The sequence below is a fragment of the Pocillopora verrucosa genome, chromosome 5, assembly GCF_036669915.1.
Source record: "Pocillopora verrucosa isolate sample1 chromosome 5, ASM3666991v2, whole genome shotgun sequence".
Taxonomy (NCBI): domain Eukaryota; kingdom Metazoa; phylum Cnidaria; class Anthozoa; order Scleractinia; family Pocilloporidae; genus Pocillopora; species Pocillopora verrucosa.
The window spans coordinates 9,139,532-9,155,614 of NC_089316.1; the positions used below are offsets into that span (position 1 = coordinate 9,139,532).

At 36.3% G+C, this 16,083-nt stretch overlaps 2 protein-coding genes across 2 annotated transcripts; both read right to left on the bottom strand.

Annotated features, from left to right (window-relative positions):
* Window positions 1-48: 48 nt before the first annotated feature.
* Window positions 49-7,189, bottom strand: LOC131776936 (double-stranded RNA-binding protein Staufen homolog 2). The gene is made up of 5 exons (XM_059093132.2): window positions 5,497-7,189; window positions 4,505-4,714; window positions 3,611-3,757; window positions 3,313-3,442; window positions 49-2,986 (listed from the first exon to the last, which is right to left on the bottom strand). The coding sequence occupies exons 1-5, from the start codon at window positions 6,835-6,837 to the stop codon at window positions 2,904-2,906; spliced, it is 1,911 nt and encodes a 636-aa protein (XP_058949115.2). The 5' UTR covers window positions 6,838-7,189; the 3' UTR covers window positions 49-2,903.
* A 148-nt stretch (window positions 7,190-7,337) lies between these two features.
* On the bottom strand, window positions 7,338-16,066 carry LOC131776935 (phospholipase ABHD3). Its single transcript, XM_059093131.2, has 9 exons — window positions 15,764-16,066; window positions 14,375-14,496; window positions 13,383-13,443; window positions 12,657-12,702; window positions 12,398-12,510; window positions 11,458-11,637; window positions 10,860-10,923; window positions 9,984-10,152; window positions 7,338-9,486 (listed from the first exon to the last, which is right to left on the bottom strand). Exons 1-9 carry the CDS (start codon window positions 16,036-16,038, stop codon window positions 9,284-9,286), a joined length of 1,233 nt encoding a protein of 410 aa, XP_058949114.2. The 5' UTR covers window positions 16,039-16,066; the 3' UTR covers window positions 7,338-9,283.
* Window positions 16,067-16,083: the final 17 nt, after the last annotated feature.

Here is a 16,083-nt window from a genome sequence, read left to right on the forward strand (position 1 = left end):
GGATACCTGCATCACTTACAAAATAAGATAAGAGAAAGAACAACAAAACAAAGCTCAACATTTAATGATGTTTCCTAACCTTTACATAACAATTACATTAAAGAAACTGTACCCACACTTTCCCAGAACTATTCTACACAGTAATAAATTAGTTTTAACCCTTGAACTCCCAGGATATGAAAACAATTACAACCACAGAATGACACTACAGTTCTTTCTACAGCTATTTATTAAGAATACTTGTATATCCTTTCACAACAATTTTCTTACTTCTTATTACCTGTTTCATCTACAGGGCTTTTAAGTTGTAGAGAGAAATTCTATTAAAATTATTTCAAGGAGTAAAAGGGTGAATGGGTTGGCTTTCTCTCAGTTGGCAATAAGCCAGGCAGGAATAAAGGTACAAAGCAATCTTAGCTCCAATTATGGAATGATTGCTCATTAATGGAAGTTAGTGAAACAACTGATACTAAGAATGGCTGCTCTTGTAATAAATAATAAATTTTTTAGACACACCTTTGGAGCCTAGGTAAGCAATGCTAGGATTGCCAATTAGACTTCACTTCAGTTAAGAAGCAAAAACAAGGACAACTGTAATATTTGTGGTACTCTGGCGCACAAATATCACGCAATACCCTTGTTTCCCATAAAACAAACTTTAACAAACATCTCCCTTTCAAACAATATCCCATTAAATAACAATATTTTGGTTTGATTTTTTTTTATAAATTATGGGCTTAAAACTTTGATTTATCTTATGCATGTAGCTTCACCATATATCTGAACAATCTAAATTAAACACAATAAAACACACTGCTTCATTCCTGGAGTTTGTGATCTCTGTAAGATTACTCTGCAAAGTTCTTAGATAGTGAGTAATTAGGGAGCGTAAGAAAACCACAACGGCGACAGCGACAAGATTGTGGCCAAACAAAAGATCTAATGAGCAAACCAATGGCAAAACACATGTGTTCAAAAACTTTGTACATTTCTTGGCCCTCCCATACAGAACTAAAATGTGAAATTGCCAACTTTCACACCATCTTGGCAAGGAAACCTTGACAGCAATTTCGTCATGTTTTCACTTTGAACTCAACACAACATTCACACATTATACTGAAGGGAAGATGATGTACTGTCAGAAACACTGAATGCATCAAGCTGTTGGCAAAAATCTTAGAGGAAAATAAATGACTTTTTTGGCAACATTTTACCACATATCGCCATTGTGATATCTTAAACTCCTTAATAGTTAGTATAAGGGGGCCCTAACCACTATCTCTTTGTTCAGATTATACACATACCCATTCAAGTTATCAATTAGTCAACCCTTTCAAAACCCCCCAGAGTGATAAGCATCTAATTTCTTCCAACAGTATCACCCCTGGATCAAACAGAATTAAGGTTGGGAGAATAAAGGAAATGATCACAAACTCAAGAAGCTCTTGATTGTTAGACAAATTCTCCTTCAAGTGCCATGGAAAATGTGTAGGGAAAAGTAAGGAGAATTTACATACTGATGTTGGGATGCATCAGAGATCTACTAATTCTCCAGCTATTGCCCATAACTCTTAAACAAAATTTTGATGTCATATTCGGACTTAAGGGATATTCCCCCATTACTTTATACTACTCTTCTGTAACCATACTTCCCTTTAAAAACCCTCTCCATTGTACCTAATCTAAATAAAAAATTCATGTAGTGCTAATCACGAGGTCAATACAGCTCTGTCTCTTTAGCACCAATTCATCTTCATTTCAAACTTTTCTTTTATCTCCAAAATACAAAAACGACACCAAATACACATACTCTCAGAATAAATTAACTGGTCGCCAATAATGTGTTTTCAAGATAAAGTTGTCACCATTTAAATAAAGGGCTTTACATAGTAATCAAAAAATTCTACAATCCAACCCTTTTGGAAATACACTAAAACACAGGTTGTCTTGGACTTTGCCCAATATGGAAAATACATGCAAGAAAAGTTACTTTCTAGGCAGGAAAGTGACCTACTTGTCACCATTGGAAAGTCTTCTTTTTTCATTACTCGAGTGTCTTTCATTTGTGTGACAAATACTCTTTTGACTTTTGTCCTAAGCAAGGGCATGTGCCCGGGATGTAGACTACAATATCAGAAAAAAAAATGATGAATTTTCATGAGGGACTCAGATTACCCTCTAATTTTTTTTTTCAGAAGCATCTCCCTAACCTGGAATCTTGAATCCTCAAATCTGATTGGCTAATTACATGCTTGTTACTGGTCCACCTTTTTACAATATGGACCATGATCTGTAATTATTTCCATAACATTTAAGGCAAAGCAGAAAAAGAAAACTAACAGAAAAAATAAACAAGTTATTTACCACTCTAGCTCTAGTGCCAATTAGAAAGGCAAAATATGCCTTGCACAGTTTGTCCATGCAATCAGCAAGCCTGTAACATTTTACCTAAGAATCATTGTTTTAAGATAGGTCTAAAACAGCAAAAGTTAGTCTATCAAACTAACTAGCAAAAATTACCATTACCATTGTGCCTTACGTTGTGGCACTATGTGGCAAGGCAAAACCAATGAATACCCCAAAGATCATGAATCAACCCTCTTTATCAAGGAAAAGATTAATTATTTAATATATAAATGAAACAACATTACCAACTTCTTTATGTCTATCAATTGCAAGCATATGTAAAACCCAGAGGGTGACCAGTTCTTTCATTCTGTTGTGCACAAATTTGGTGAATCCATGAATATCAAAAAAAAATATTCTTACTTATTTTTAATCTAAAGTGAGCACACTAAAATCTACCTGATAATTTACTAGGATCAAACAATCCTTTGCCATGGGTCATTTGTACTATCCATCATTAACTTTCCTGAAACTTCAGCCAAATGTTTAATCTTTCTTTACTTGGTGTTCTCTTGGTGTTCTCTTGGTTCATCACTTGTGTTGATGTCCTTAGTGGGTGGTGGTTGGGTTTTGATACTTCCTACGAAAGCGAGTTGACGAAGAAACCCTGCATTACTCCATAACAATATTAATTTACAAAGTTACAGTTGTTGCTGAGCACCAGCTGCCAGCAAAGTTTGCCAGATGAAAAAGAGGCAATCTTCGGCTATATCTTTTGGCTGGCAATTGCTTAGCACAACACAGGCATCTCTGAGGTTACACACTCATAATCCTTACAATATCAAATTCTACCTTTGAGCTGCCTCACTTGAAATTTCAGGTGACAGCCTAATTTGCTGGCTACAAGCTTGCACAGCCAAAAGAAATCAGAAGAATTAAAGTAGAACAAATGCACCCAAGCCATACCTTGTAACTGTACCAGTTTTAAAGCATTATTCGCAGCTTCTTCCCGTGAAATTTCCACAGTTTTTCCTGATCCATAGCAAGTGAGGGGAGGAATAGATGACACATTGATAACAGTGAGAAATTCTCTTTCCTAGAGAGAAAAAATGATTACATTAGCTTGAAAGCCAGAGGCTCAGTCGTGCTAGAGCTTAGTAACACTTTCAGTGGCAAGAAGGAACTGAGCACATGATTCCTCCTTTCCTCCACACAAAGTGGGGTGGAGGGAGGGCAATGGCCAAGAATGAAAGAAGGTACTAACCTTGGGGTAATCAGTAAATTGTACTCGAAGTCCTTCAACGTCAGCCAAATGTAACAGCTTCTGAACAGGTGTAGGAGGTTTTCCTGGTGTAGTCTTTACCACAGGTGCTCCAGGAGCCCGATTTAGTCCACCTTGAACAGTAGGCTCCTGATAAGCAAAAATAGTGCACTAAACATCAGAATCATAGAGTTAGACAAGAATTGCTGGTTGGGCAATCTAATTGTCGAGTAAAACTGTTATCCATTATATATCATATGGTAAGCTGAATTATATGTGCCCTTCTGACCGGTTCTTACTCATGGTGCATTGGAGGAAAGATGCACAGATGACCTCACCATTATACCATTTCACTTTTTATCGTATAAAACAAATATGTTCAATGTTGCCATGAGTCTTCACAGAAATAGATTACAGAAGATGCCAAAAAGTGTTAGATCATCAGTAACACACTCCACAGCATTTTAAGTGTCACTTTTTTCTTCTCATCACATTTTGACATAATCTATGTACGATCTAATACTAATTATATAATAAGCTCAGTTATACATGCATTCTGATTGGTTCTCACTCATGATCTATCAGAGGATAGACGTATAGATGACATCATCATTAAAACCTTTTTTAATTCTTTATTACATACAACAAATAGATTCCAAGTTGCCGTGCATCTGTTCAGTAATAGATCACAGAGAACATCAAAATGTGGTAAGAACATCAGCGACACACTCTGCTGTGCCTCGTGTGCCACTTTTTTGTTCTTACCACATTTTGACATCATCTGTGATCTATTACTGAACAGCTGCACAGCAACTTGGAATCTATTTGTTAAATAGATCCCAGGCAATACAGAATTTATTTATTTGAGAGATAGGAAATAACATTTCTTGTCCATACCTGCGGTTCCTGCTTGACTTGAGCAATGGGTGCAACAACAGAGTTCATCATATCTGATCGAGTTTGCTTGGCTAGCTCTGGAACCATTGGGAGTAGTCCAGGCTTCAGCTGTCGACCAAGTATGGTGGGTGGTTCTGTGTTTGTTCCATTAGCATTTACAGAAGCCTTCTGGTCTGTGTCACTCCTTTCTGTTTTCACAGCCTTATCTCCCTAAAAAAGATACAAGGAGTCTTATGTCTCACATCAGACATGCACCAATGCAAAAAGCCATTAACCCTTAAGAGTGACTGTCTTCTAATTTCTCCTCACTGGATCATCCCTTAAATCAAATATTTAGGTCGTGAGAATAAAGGAAATGATCATCAATTTAAGAAGCTCCGGATTGACAAACAAATTCTCTTTGTCATTACTATAAGGAATGTAAAGAGAACAGTATGGAGAATATAGATACTAATGTAAGAAAGTAAAGGGTTAAGAACTTTAATGATCTCAAGAATAAGATACTAAACTTCTCAGTTTTTTTTCCCAATTATTGCTCAAACACTTGCAATCATTTATCTGATTAACCCTTTGACTCCAAAGATCTGATTACTAATTCTCTCATCTAGCTGCAAGGTATTTCCTTGTAAATTAGTTGCAAGACTTTAGTGTTAGATCAAGATAACAATTTCTCCCTGATAAGGTTGAGTATCCTCACTAACGATTTAGTGGATAATGTGTAAATTTCATGGGGAGAAGTTGCATGTTAATCCCTTCTAGAAGTAACCCTCACACTCTCAAGATCTCATCAGTAATTCCCCTTACTGTCTTCAATACAATTCTTATCAAGTTGGTTTGGAGAATTTGGTATTGGATGAACTGATTGTCCCATAATTTATGTTTTCTTTATTCCCATAACTTGTCTGCTTGATATTATATTGATATTGTAAGGAGATATTCTGTCTTGGTCACTGACAGGAGTGAAAGGGTCAAAGATTGTCTCAATTACATACCTGAGTACTTGCAGTAGTTGATTGTCCTTCAGGAGAGCGAAATCCAATCAGTTGTAACATGGCTTCAGCAGCCTTTTTCTTAGCTTCCTTCTTGTTTGAACCACATCCAGTAGCCTTGTGTTGACTGACAGTCACCTGTATTTTAAATTCCCTTTCATTTCCCTTTGCCTTCTCGTAAAGAAGTTCGTAGTCTGGTGGCTGATCATGTCTTCGCTGAAGAATCTGCCCCAGAATACTGACTGGGTTCAAGGAAGGATCTATCTCACCTTTTGGTTTTTCATGATAGGAGATGCGAGGCCCACGGCGAGCAAAGCGACCAGCTTTCTTGTAACTTGTTTCATCTTTGGGTAGTTCAGGTAGCTTTTGCAGTTCTTCCAGCATTTTCCGAGCAGCCTCTTGTTTTGCATCCTTCTTCTTGCATCCCTCTCCCAATGTTGTGAAGTCACCCACAGTGGCACTCACCACAAAACGCTTCATGTGGGGAGGGCCACTGCTCTTTACATCTTCAAATCCTACTTGCAGTTTCCGTTTAGAGGCTATCTCATACACCTGACTAATCTCAGATTTCACTTCAGTGATACTCTGCCTGGGAGAACTCTCCAATTGGTCAACTTTGCTTTCACCATTTTGATTAGCTGTTTTTGATTCTTCAGGAGTGGAAGAGGTGGTAATCCTATCCATAACAATAGCCATCTCATCTCGCAGCATCTGGATTGCTTTAGATGCTGCATTTTGACGAGCTTTCTGCTTGTCACGTCCTTCACCATAGAATTCCTGGTCTCCTACCATCAGCTGGACACAAAAGATTCTGGGTACACGGGGTGGTGGAGGCCGGGAATGAAACCCATTTTGGACATATGGACGATAGTGATTCCCTTGACTTGGGTGTGCAATGCTGTAAGAGGGACGGGGTCGAGGCATGTAGTGATGCAAGCCAGTGTGATGATGTTGCATCTGGAGGTTAGGATAGCCCATGCTGATTGGTTGATAAGGGGACAGTATCTTTGGCTGCAGGTCATGGTACTGAATCAGCTTCCCAAGCTTCATCCCCATCACGTTCAGTTCCACTGTCGGAGTGATGTTGAACTGTTGGATGTTTGGTTTCTCGATCTCTGGCTTTGTTAACCCACAATTCTCCAAACCTGCTGTGGCTGCTGCATGTCTGGCGCTTCTAATACTTGTAGCTTTGCCTTGCCATGTTCCCACGTCGCCCAGGGTCAGCTGTACAGTAAACGTTCGTTGGTGAGCTGGTCCGGTTTCCTCGATGACTTTGTATTCGGGGTTTAGTTTGTTGGCTTTGGCAAGTTCGTTCATCAAGCTTACAGGCGTTTTCTGAGCCATTGATGAAATCGCTAGACTTGTGAAGTTGGAATATTAAAGAAAGTGATTAAAAAGGCGTAGAGAAAAGAGTGATTCTTCGTGGAAAGTTATCGATCGAATAATAAATAAGTTGGAAATATGGCCGTCGACTTCCACGTAACGGGCTAGAGGATACGATATGTTGATTCGAAATTACCACTAACTTCCACTAGGAAATTGGCGGTAATAACAGAAGAAGGGAAAAAAGAACGGAAAGGTTATGAAGTCGACGAGAATCAGTGAGGAGACCCCACACTTTTGAAGAAATTTGTTTTCTTTCAAAAGTGGACTAAAACGCCAAACATGAGGTCTGCTCGCCTTAACGTCACTCGAAAGAAGCAGTATCCCAGAAGCCTTTGTTGCAGAAAAGGAAACGACAAATGCTTTGTCAGGGGGAGGGTAAGTAATCTGCTTTCCGGCGTGAAACTTCCGTCACTCCAAAGATTTTCAGTGAAGATGAACGAGTCCTGTTGCTTTAGTTATTGAAATAATTTTTAATTTCATTCATACCATTCAACAAACTCAGACAATCTCTTCTGGAAAAGCCTGTTCCAAGTTTCAATGAATTAATACAAATAAATATATAGTATACAGTTCAAATGAAGACTGATATCTTGTCCGACCTTAAGCTAAGACAAGACTAGCAAGTTTCACTTAACCTTTAACATGCACATGCATATTCTCCATACTTTTTTCTCTCTCTCTCTCACTATATATATACATATACATATATTCCTGAGGTGCTGACAAAGAGAATTTATTTGACAATCAAGAGTAATTGTGGCTGCTGCCCGACTGTTGGCCAACTACTAGCTGACAATCAGCCAACAGTCCACCAGTGATGGTTGGCTAACTAAATGAAAGAAAAATCAAGTAGAGATTGTTTACAAGAGTAGGGCAAGTTTTCCAAGCCAATCAGAGAGGAATTTCATCATTTTTTATGGATATAACCACTGTACAATGACATGAAATACTAATAATGCTTCCAGTAACGTTAGTATTGTTGGCCCTTTGTGGAAGGATTAACTTTTGTTAGTACTTAATGTTATTGAATTTATAATAACTGTACTTTAGAAGCATAAAGAACATGGCAATCATGTAACATATCTAAGCTAATGATTATTTACTGTACCTCATAACATGTGTCAATGCTTTAATTGTGGTTAATAACATTGGCCCTTGATTGGGGATAAATTATTTGTTTATAATCATCATCATTGAATTTACAATAAATGTTCTTTGTGAACACGACAAACATGACACCATGAATAGCAAAAGAAAAAAATGTCAAACTTTGGTCCCAAATTTAACCCTTTACATCCTAGTTAACCCCTTGAGTCCCACTAGTGACCAAGACAGAATTTCTCCTTACACTATCAGTACAATATCAAATAGACAAGTAATGAGAATAAAGAAAAATATCAATTAGGGGATTATTGGTGGATCCAATTCCAAATTCTCCAAACTAACATCACATGAATTGTATGACAGACAGTAAGGAGAATTACTAATGAAATCTTGGGAGTTCAAGGGTTCACATTAGCATTCACATTCTATACACAACTCTCTAAGTATTCTATGGAACAGACAAGAAGAATTTGATTGATGATCAGGGGCTCTTAAAATTGATGATCATTTCTTTTATTCTCATTACCTTTATATTTGATTCAAAAGAGATACTGTAAGGAGAAATTAGAAGCCAGTCACTCTTGAGGATAAAAGTGTTAAAGTGATATAATGAGATACTTTTTATGCATCAATCAATTCGAAGCCTCAACCCCCCCCCCCCCCCCCCCTCACAACAGGTAACCCACCATCCATTTGATTCTTTGAAGACTGATTTGTTCAAATTCCCAATCCCCGGGGCAAAAATTGTGTTCAAATGTCCCACCTAAATTTTTTATAGAAGGCAAAATCAGTGACCACAACTTTCTACACATTAACCAAATTTAAAACCTAGACCTTATAAATCTTTTCTTCAAAGCCAATTACATGTGAAAGTTAACAATTTACCTTAAAACACCTCTATTTAAAGATATATTATTTGTATTCTGCTGGAAAGACTTGACATTTCCAGTTAAAATTCCCCACCCCAGCCAGGAAAGGCTCGAATTCCCCACCCACAGGGCACAAACAACAGTCATATGCTTATGGGTAGCCCAGGGAGGGAATACTGAAGCTTCAAATTGAATGGCACATTAGTGAGTGAGACTATACACTATTAAGCACAATGGTAACTGTTGTCTTATTTGACCCTTTGTGTGGTCTAATGACCATAAAAATGAAATATACAGAAGTATGACAGCATAACTACTAGCTGTTGCAAGACATTATATTCTTCATAAATACATTTGCCTTCAAAATTGACATATTTGTCTAAGTACACAATGAAAACCCAAAACAAATATTTTAGACAAAAAATTGATTATCAAGAACAACATTCCTCAACAATTTCCTTTAGTTTGTCTTTATCAATGAGGTCAAATACTCCTTTTGCAAACTGGAAAAATAATCTTTCCATGAAATTGGACTTGTGAATTGTCATGCCTTCCAAAAAGGCAATATGTCCACCGTATGATGTCAAAACCATGGACACCATAGGATTCTGTGCCAGCGTTTCAAGTGGTATGGCTGTATTTTGAAAGAGAAGAGAAACACATATGATGTATTGAAATAACATAGGTGCTTATGGTACCACAAATATTAGATAAAATGCAAGCCTGTAAGATGTACAGTACCAAACATATTATAAGTCAGTGGAGACAGCTGCAACTTCAAAACATAGCAGCACAAAAACAATCATAAGATTCTTTGAGAGAAGAATAAATTATATTATGTTACGTCATGTTATTAACCAGGTCAGAGGTCTGTATGGGTAAAAAGTGTCCCAGAGGTCTTGTGTATGGGCAGGGGCCATAGATGGAAAGTGTCACCAAAGACCCAGTGCACAATTTTTCCCATAAAGATCCATCAAGGCAGGTATGTAACAAATTCATTTTTTCGCTGGTTTCCTTTTTTGCACTTTGCCACAAATGTTGCATAACAAAATTTGGGAGAGGAGAGGAAATACCAATTTGAAAATGAATGTTTTATGAGAGGATTATTGGATTTCATTAAAAAACACTTACCATGTAAAGGGGAAAATGGATCATCAGCAGCATTTAAACAAAGTACAGGTACTTTAATGGTATGTAATGGTTTGGTGTGAAGGGAGGCAGCACTGTAGTATTCTTCATAGTTGCGATAACCAAATGTTGGTGTTGTAAATCTCTCATCAAATTCACGTATTGTCTGAGACTGTGAAAAAAAAAAATAAATAAATAAATAAAAATCTATTTCCAAATACAACATCATCTATTACATTATTTAACAATAATTCACATAAAGTTGAGGTGGCTATTCAATAGTGATCACTGAGCCTGAGGTGTATAGTTGCATGCTCAGGTGCTTTCGAATTCTGTTTTAAATTTGTTTTGTTTTTTAAACCACTCTGGAAATAAAGGAAGTTTTGTGCATGTTTTGTTTCAATTGTTTTGATTACTTGTACTGAGATAAGCAGCCACTTTCCACTAAAACTTAGCAGGTTTAATTAATTTAATCAACAAAAACTTCATAATATATCTTACCAATATTTATGAAAAGTGTTGCCCCAAACTTACCAGTAATAGTGCTACTTGTGTTCTTCAGAATTTAATTTTCTGCAATTAAGTTTATTGCTACCTCATAACATAAAGCTGCCATTTCTAAATTTGCCGTCCCTGCTATAATCATGTTGTACCAGGTGATTTCATCAAGATGTCATGCAATCTTCGACCAATCAAAGTGCGAGAATCTCTTTAATTAACCATTCATCTGAGCAACCACACAAAAAAATTATTTTAATTGGGCTCAAATATTTATGAAAATTTAGAAGTGACTAAGGGTAACACTCTTAAAGGGGCACAAGGTGTAACTGTATTAATTAATAGCATCTCTAGGCATCAATAAAGATAGTTTTTACTTACCTTCAATGCATGGTGAATATCCAATGGTAGTTTTCCCACATGCCTTTCAAACATTTCAAGATTCCTATAAATAAAGCTGATGAGCTCAGTGATTCAAATCAGACTGATAGATGGTATCACATATGCTAATGATGTAAAACAGAAATGATGATGGCAGCAAAGATTCAAGACCTGTTCTTGTGGAATTTTCCTGCATATCATGTCTAAAAGATTTTTCAATAGATGCTTCTTAAAGAGGAAACAAAAATTTCAAGATTCCTACAAATAAAGCTGATGGGCTCTGTAATTCAAATTGGATTGATAGACAGTATCACATATGCTAAGGAAGTAAACCTAAAACAACAATGGCAGCAAAGATTCTCCTTAAACCCTTTATCTCCCAAGATCTGAATAATAATTCTCCCTTCTAGCTGCTACACATATCCTTGTAAATTAGTCACGAGAATTTGGTGCCAGATCAAGACAACAACTTCTACCTGATAAGTTTGAATATTCTCATCAGCTGTTTGCTGGATAATGTAAGAATATTATAAGGAGAAGTTTCATGTTGATCACTCCTGGGATTTAAAAGGTTAAGACCTGTGCTAGCGGAATTTACCTGTACAACATGTTGACAAGATTTCTTGTTAGATGCTTGTTGAAGAGGAAACAGTTGATTGGTTCTTCCAAAGAATAACAGGACTCCATACAATTCCATGGAACAGAGACAGCCATAACAGCAACAAGACCATGTCTATCTTCCTCACTCATTTCATTTACATAGTGAAGCATAATCATTCTGTAAGCAAAAAAAAAATTAAATATTATTCCACTGTCTAGTTGTGTTAAAGATTCCATTTTGTCATGTGTCTGTTCAGTAATAGATCACAGATGACATCAAAGTGTGGTAAGAACAAAAAAGTGGTACACCAAGTACAACTGAGTGTGTCACTTAATCCTTTACCTCCCATGAGTGACCAAGAGAGAATTTCTCCTTACAATATCAATACAACATCAACCAGGTAAGTGATAAGAATGAAGAAAAATATTAATTTGGGAATAATTAGTTGATCCAATACTAAATTCTCTGAACTAACGTTGTAAGAATTGTATGGTTGACAGTAAGGAGAATTACAAAATTGATCTGGGAGTTAAAGGGTTAATATGTTCTTTCCACATTTTGACATCTTCTTTGATCTATTACAGTACAGACCCTTGGTAACATGGAATCTTTTTATGGAAAAAAATTTTGATAACTCTGACCTTTCAAAGTGCTTGCAAGAATGGACAAAACTCTAATTTAGCAGACCTATAATTATATCCTTTTAATTGGCCATTTCTGAATTAACCTTGGCCTCTTTTTCAAGTGAGCCCTTGTGCTCATTCTTTCATATGATTGTAAGTTTTCATTCACATGCAAATTAAACTCATTTTCATACAAATGGTTGAGCACCAGGCCTCGTATTTAAAGAGGCCAAAGGTAATTCAGAAATGGCTAATTATTATGATTCATAAAACCCTGAAATATATTAAATGCCCTTTACTTTAAGAAAACTTACCCGCCCATTGAAACTCCTATGGCCAAAATTGGTGACTCTGGATAGATTCCATGGATGTGTGACAGAACAAACTTCAGGTCTTCAGTGTTAGCAGCACAGAAGGTACGTGGTGTCTGTGTTAGGAAAAAAAAAAAAAAGCTTTGTTATTCAAATTTTCCTTTGCATGTCCTTTGCAGGACATCCTTTGCAATTGAAATGCTGCAATTAACATATGATGAACACTCATGGTTATAACATTCAGAAAAATTCACTCTCTGACCTTTAACTGAGAGGCACCAAATCCTCTGTGGTTGGCTACAATAGTCCTACAAAAAGAATAATGTTAATCTTTATATCTCTCAGTTTGTACATGTGCTATGATTGGTCAATTTAGCGGGCTGTATTTCATTGTATTGCCTGCGTGATTCAAAAGTTTACTTGAATTGAAATCTTTCCTCTCTGTTTAAACCCAGAAATATAAAATAAATGTCAACGACCTTATTTTCTCAGTCCACATTGTATGTTACAGAACCTCCAACTTGGGATATAAATCTGAACAGAAGATACTTGGTCCATAACTTACAATAAGGACCTTGAGCTTAGTGAAATGTGAAAAAATGAAAGTTTGTTGTCAATAGTTTGATGTTCATATTTTAGTAAGGGAGGGGGGTTGCAAAACTGATTCCTGTTTGAGCTCTTTTCAACAACAACAACAACAACAACAACAACAACAAAAGAGCAGATTAATGATTAACAAATTTTTGCATTTTTTTCATTTCTCTTTTACTCTCTGTCCTGTCCCTTACCAGTCCCCTTTCATTTCAAGCGATGAAAAACCCACATTTCACTTCATAAACTTCTAGTTCTTAAAAATTTTACAGGGGAAGAGAAACTTATTTTAGAGGACCAACTAGTTAAAATAGCAAAAGGAATGTTATGCAATTGCATATTAAAACATTTATTGACCAGTATACTATTTGTCTACTTTTTGACAGACTAACTTTACCTAACTCCAAGTTTTTCTCCAAGTAGCACCAAGTGTCTGCTGTAGCTTGTCTCACTTCCACCTGAGAAAAGTGAGTTTACAATTTAGAAATATACCATCTAAAAATAATAAAAAGGCAAAAAACCTTACAAATATTTTGTGGCTCTTTCTTCCACTGTCATCTTTGACAAAAGTGTCACTTTTGTCATCAGTCAAGGCTGCGAGAGCATAAGTTTTTTTTTCCTTGAGGCTGGTCGGCAAACATTAACAAGCCATGGATTGAAGTTCAGAGTCATGCCCAAAGTCTGCCAGTTTGGAGGTACACATAACTCATTCACTCCAAAGATCTAAATATCTTTCCTCCACACTGTTCACTATACATCTCTGATAATTTGCAAATCTTAGAACTTGCCATAAAAACACCTGCCTTCCCCTGAATGATAATTTCTTTTTGCTTTTCTTTCAGCTTGAGAATATGATAAAATTGTAAGGAAAAACCATTTTTGTGCACTGTCATAAAAAAGCCATAACCTTTTAACTCCTAGAAGTGATGAACATGTAACTTCTCCCTATAAAATCCATACATTATACAGCAAACAGGTGAAGAGAATACTCAAATTTATCAAGTATTTGTTGTTAAATTAGTCAGTTGTTATTTGATCTTACACAATCTTCTTGTTACTAATTATCAGAAGAAATGTGCAGCAGCTAGAAGGGAGAATTAACTATTCTATCTTGGGAGTTAAAGCCTTAACCCTTTCACCCCCAAGATCTAATTGTTAATTCTCTCCTCTAGCTGTCACATATTTCCTTGTAATTGAGTGATGAGAATTTGGTGTTAGATCAAGATAACCACTTCTACTTGATAACTTTGGGTATTGTCATTACCTGTTTGCTGGACAATGTATAGATATTTTAGGGAGAAGTTACATGCTAATCACCTCTGGGAGGCTAACTGCTAACAAAGCCAGAAATTAGCTGCCTCATGGAGAACTCTTACTGATAGTGCTTACCAGTCAAACCAGGTAATACTAGGACAGTAGGTCTGGATGTTGCATCTTTGTATATAGTGCTATCATCATTGTCAAACCAATCAAGACAAACAATTCCACCATCTGGAGTCTCTAATGTCTCCCTAAAAAAGAGAAAGTACTTTTTATTCATTGCTCAGACAAACTCTTAGAGAATATTTTCCAGGTATGAATAGAAAATAGAGCAGGTTGTTAGAATTTAACTAAAGAATTCCCTTGCTCTAGAGACCAGCATTGTAACCATTAGCACTTTGAGTGACAAAGAGAGAAATTCTCCTCACAATATGAATACAATATCAAGCATAGAAGTGATGAGAATAGAGCAAAATATCAATTAGGGGATTATCAGTTGATCCGATACCAAATTCTCCAAATTGACATCATAAGAATTGTATGGCAGATAGTAAGGAGAATTACTTTGGAGTTAAAAGGGTTAACTAATCATTTTTATAACTCCACACTGTTAGGCTACTCAACTTACACGCCATCTACCTTTAAGGGTAGAGGGCAAAAAGTGTAGCCTTTCAGATTGCAGAATTTGCAATAGAGCTCGTCAGTTTATACCAGTAAGGATATTTTAACTTGATTTTGACCTCAACTCAACTGAAACAAAGTCAGTTTGAATTATGACACCTCTAAATATTTTAATTGTTAGTAAAACCTTTTACCAGGAATAATAACAAAGTTAGTCTGATGAAAGAAAATTATCTAATATAAAATAAAGGGATGAAACTGAAAAACAAAGCTATTTCCTTCCAAATCAAAATATAAAAGCAACTATTTTAAAATATTACATGTAAATCTATTTTGAGCATTGTGGACCACCGTAAGTTGCATTTAGAAATTACTCCAAATTTTCATTTTGAGCACACAAAATTCATGTTAATTTTTTTTGATGAATGCGCTTAAATATTGACAAATTATGTTACCTCTGTCGTCTAATACTATGTTACCAAATTAAAAATGAACTTTTAGCATAAATTTTCAAACCTGTTTATTTTTCGATTGCTTGCAGGTGCAATTAACATATTATATAATCATGGTAATGTTCTTCTGCTCGTTTTTCATCAATTTCAGATACCTTTTCAATTTTACGAACACTACCAAGAGGTGGAATGAGATGGCCGTCTCGTCTTTCATAAGTGACCTTAATTTTATTTGTAATCTTGTCAGGAAATGCCTCAAAGTTTATGAATAAAATCCTGCATATAATGCGAACTCAGATTATTTAATCGGCAAAAGCCGGTAAACGCTGAAGCCACAGCGTTCGATTGGCCGGAAAAACTCAACGTAAAACTTCGAAATTTTCAACATCTTCGAGCCTTTACATGATAAGATCGCTCCAAATGTGCACAAAGACAAGTACCTTACCTTCGATAAGGAACTGATGGCTTAGATCGGAGCAAAGCCCTTATGACAGTTTGAGCTCTTGCACCGAAGCACCAGAAAGTAGGCCAATATTGTTCGCTGACAATCGGACAACTTTGCAGAATGAACTGCCGTAAACGACCTTCCTTACCGATCAAGCGCGGTTTCTGAACGACATGAAACAAGTAGTATATAGTATAGGTTATGAATAGAACTGTCAAAAGGGGTAACCATTGCCATTGGTAAAGAACATGGAGGATCTGTTGAAGCGAAGCCATGCTTGCCAACAAAACAAACCTACTAGCCGCAAACTTTGATGATTA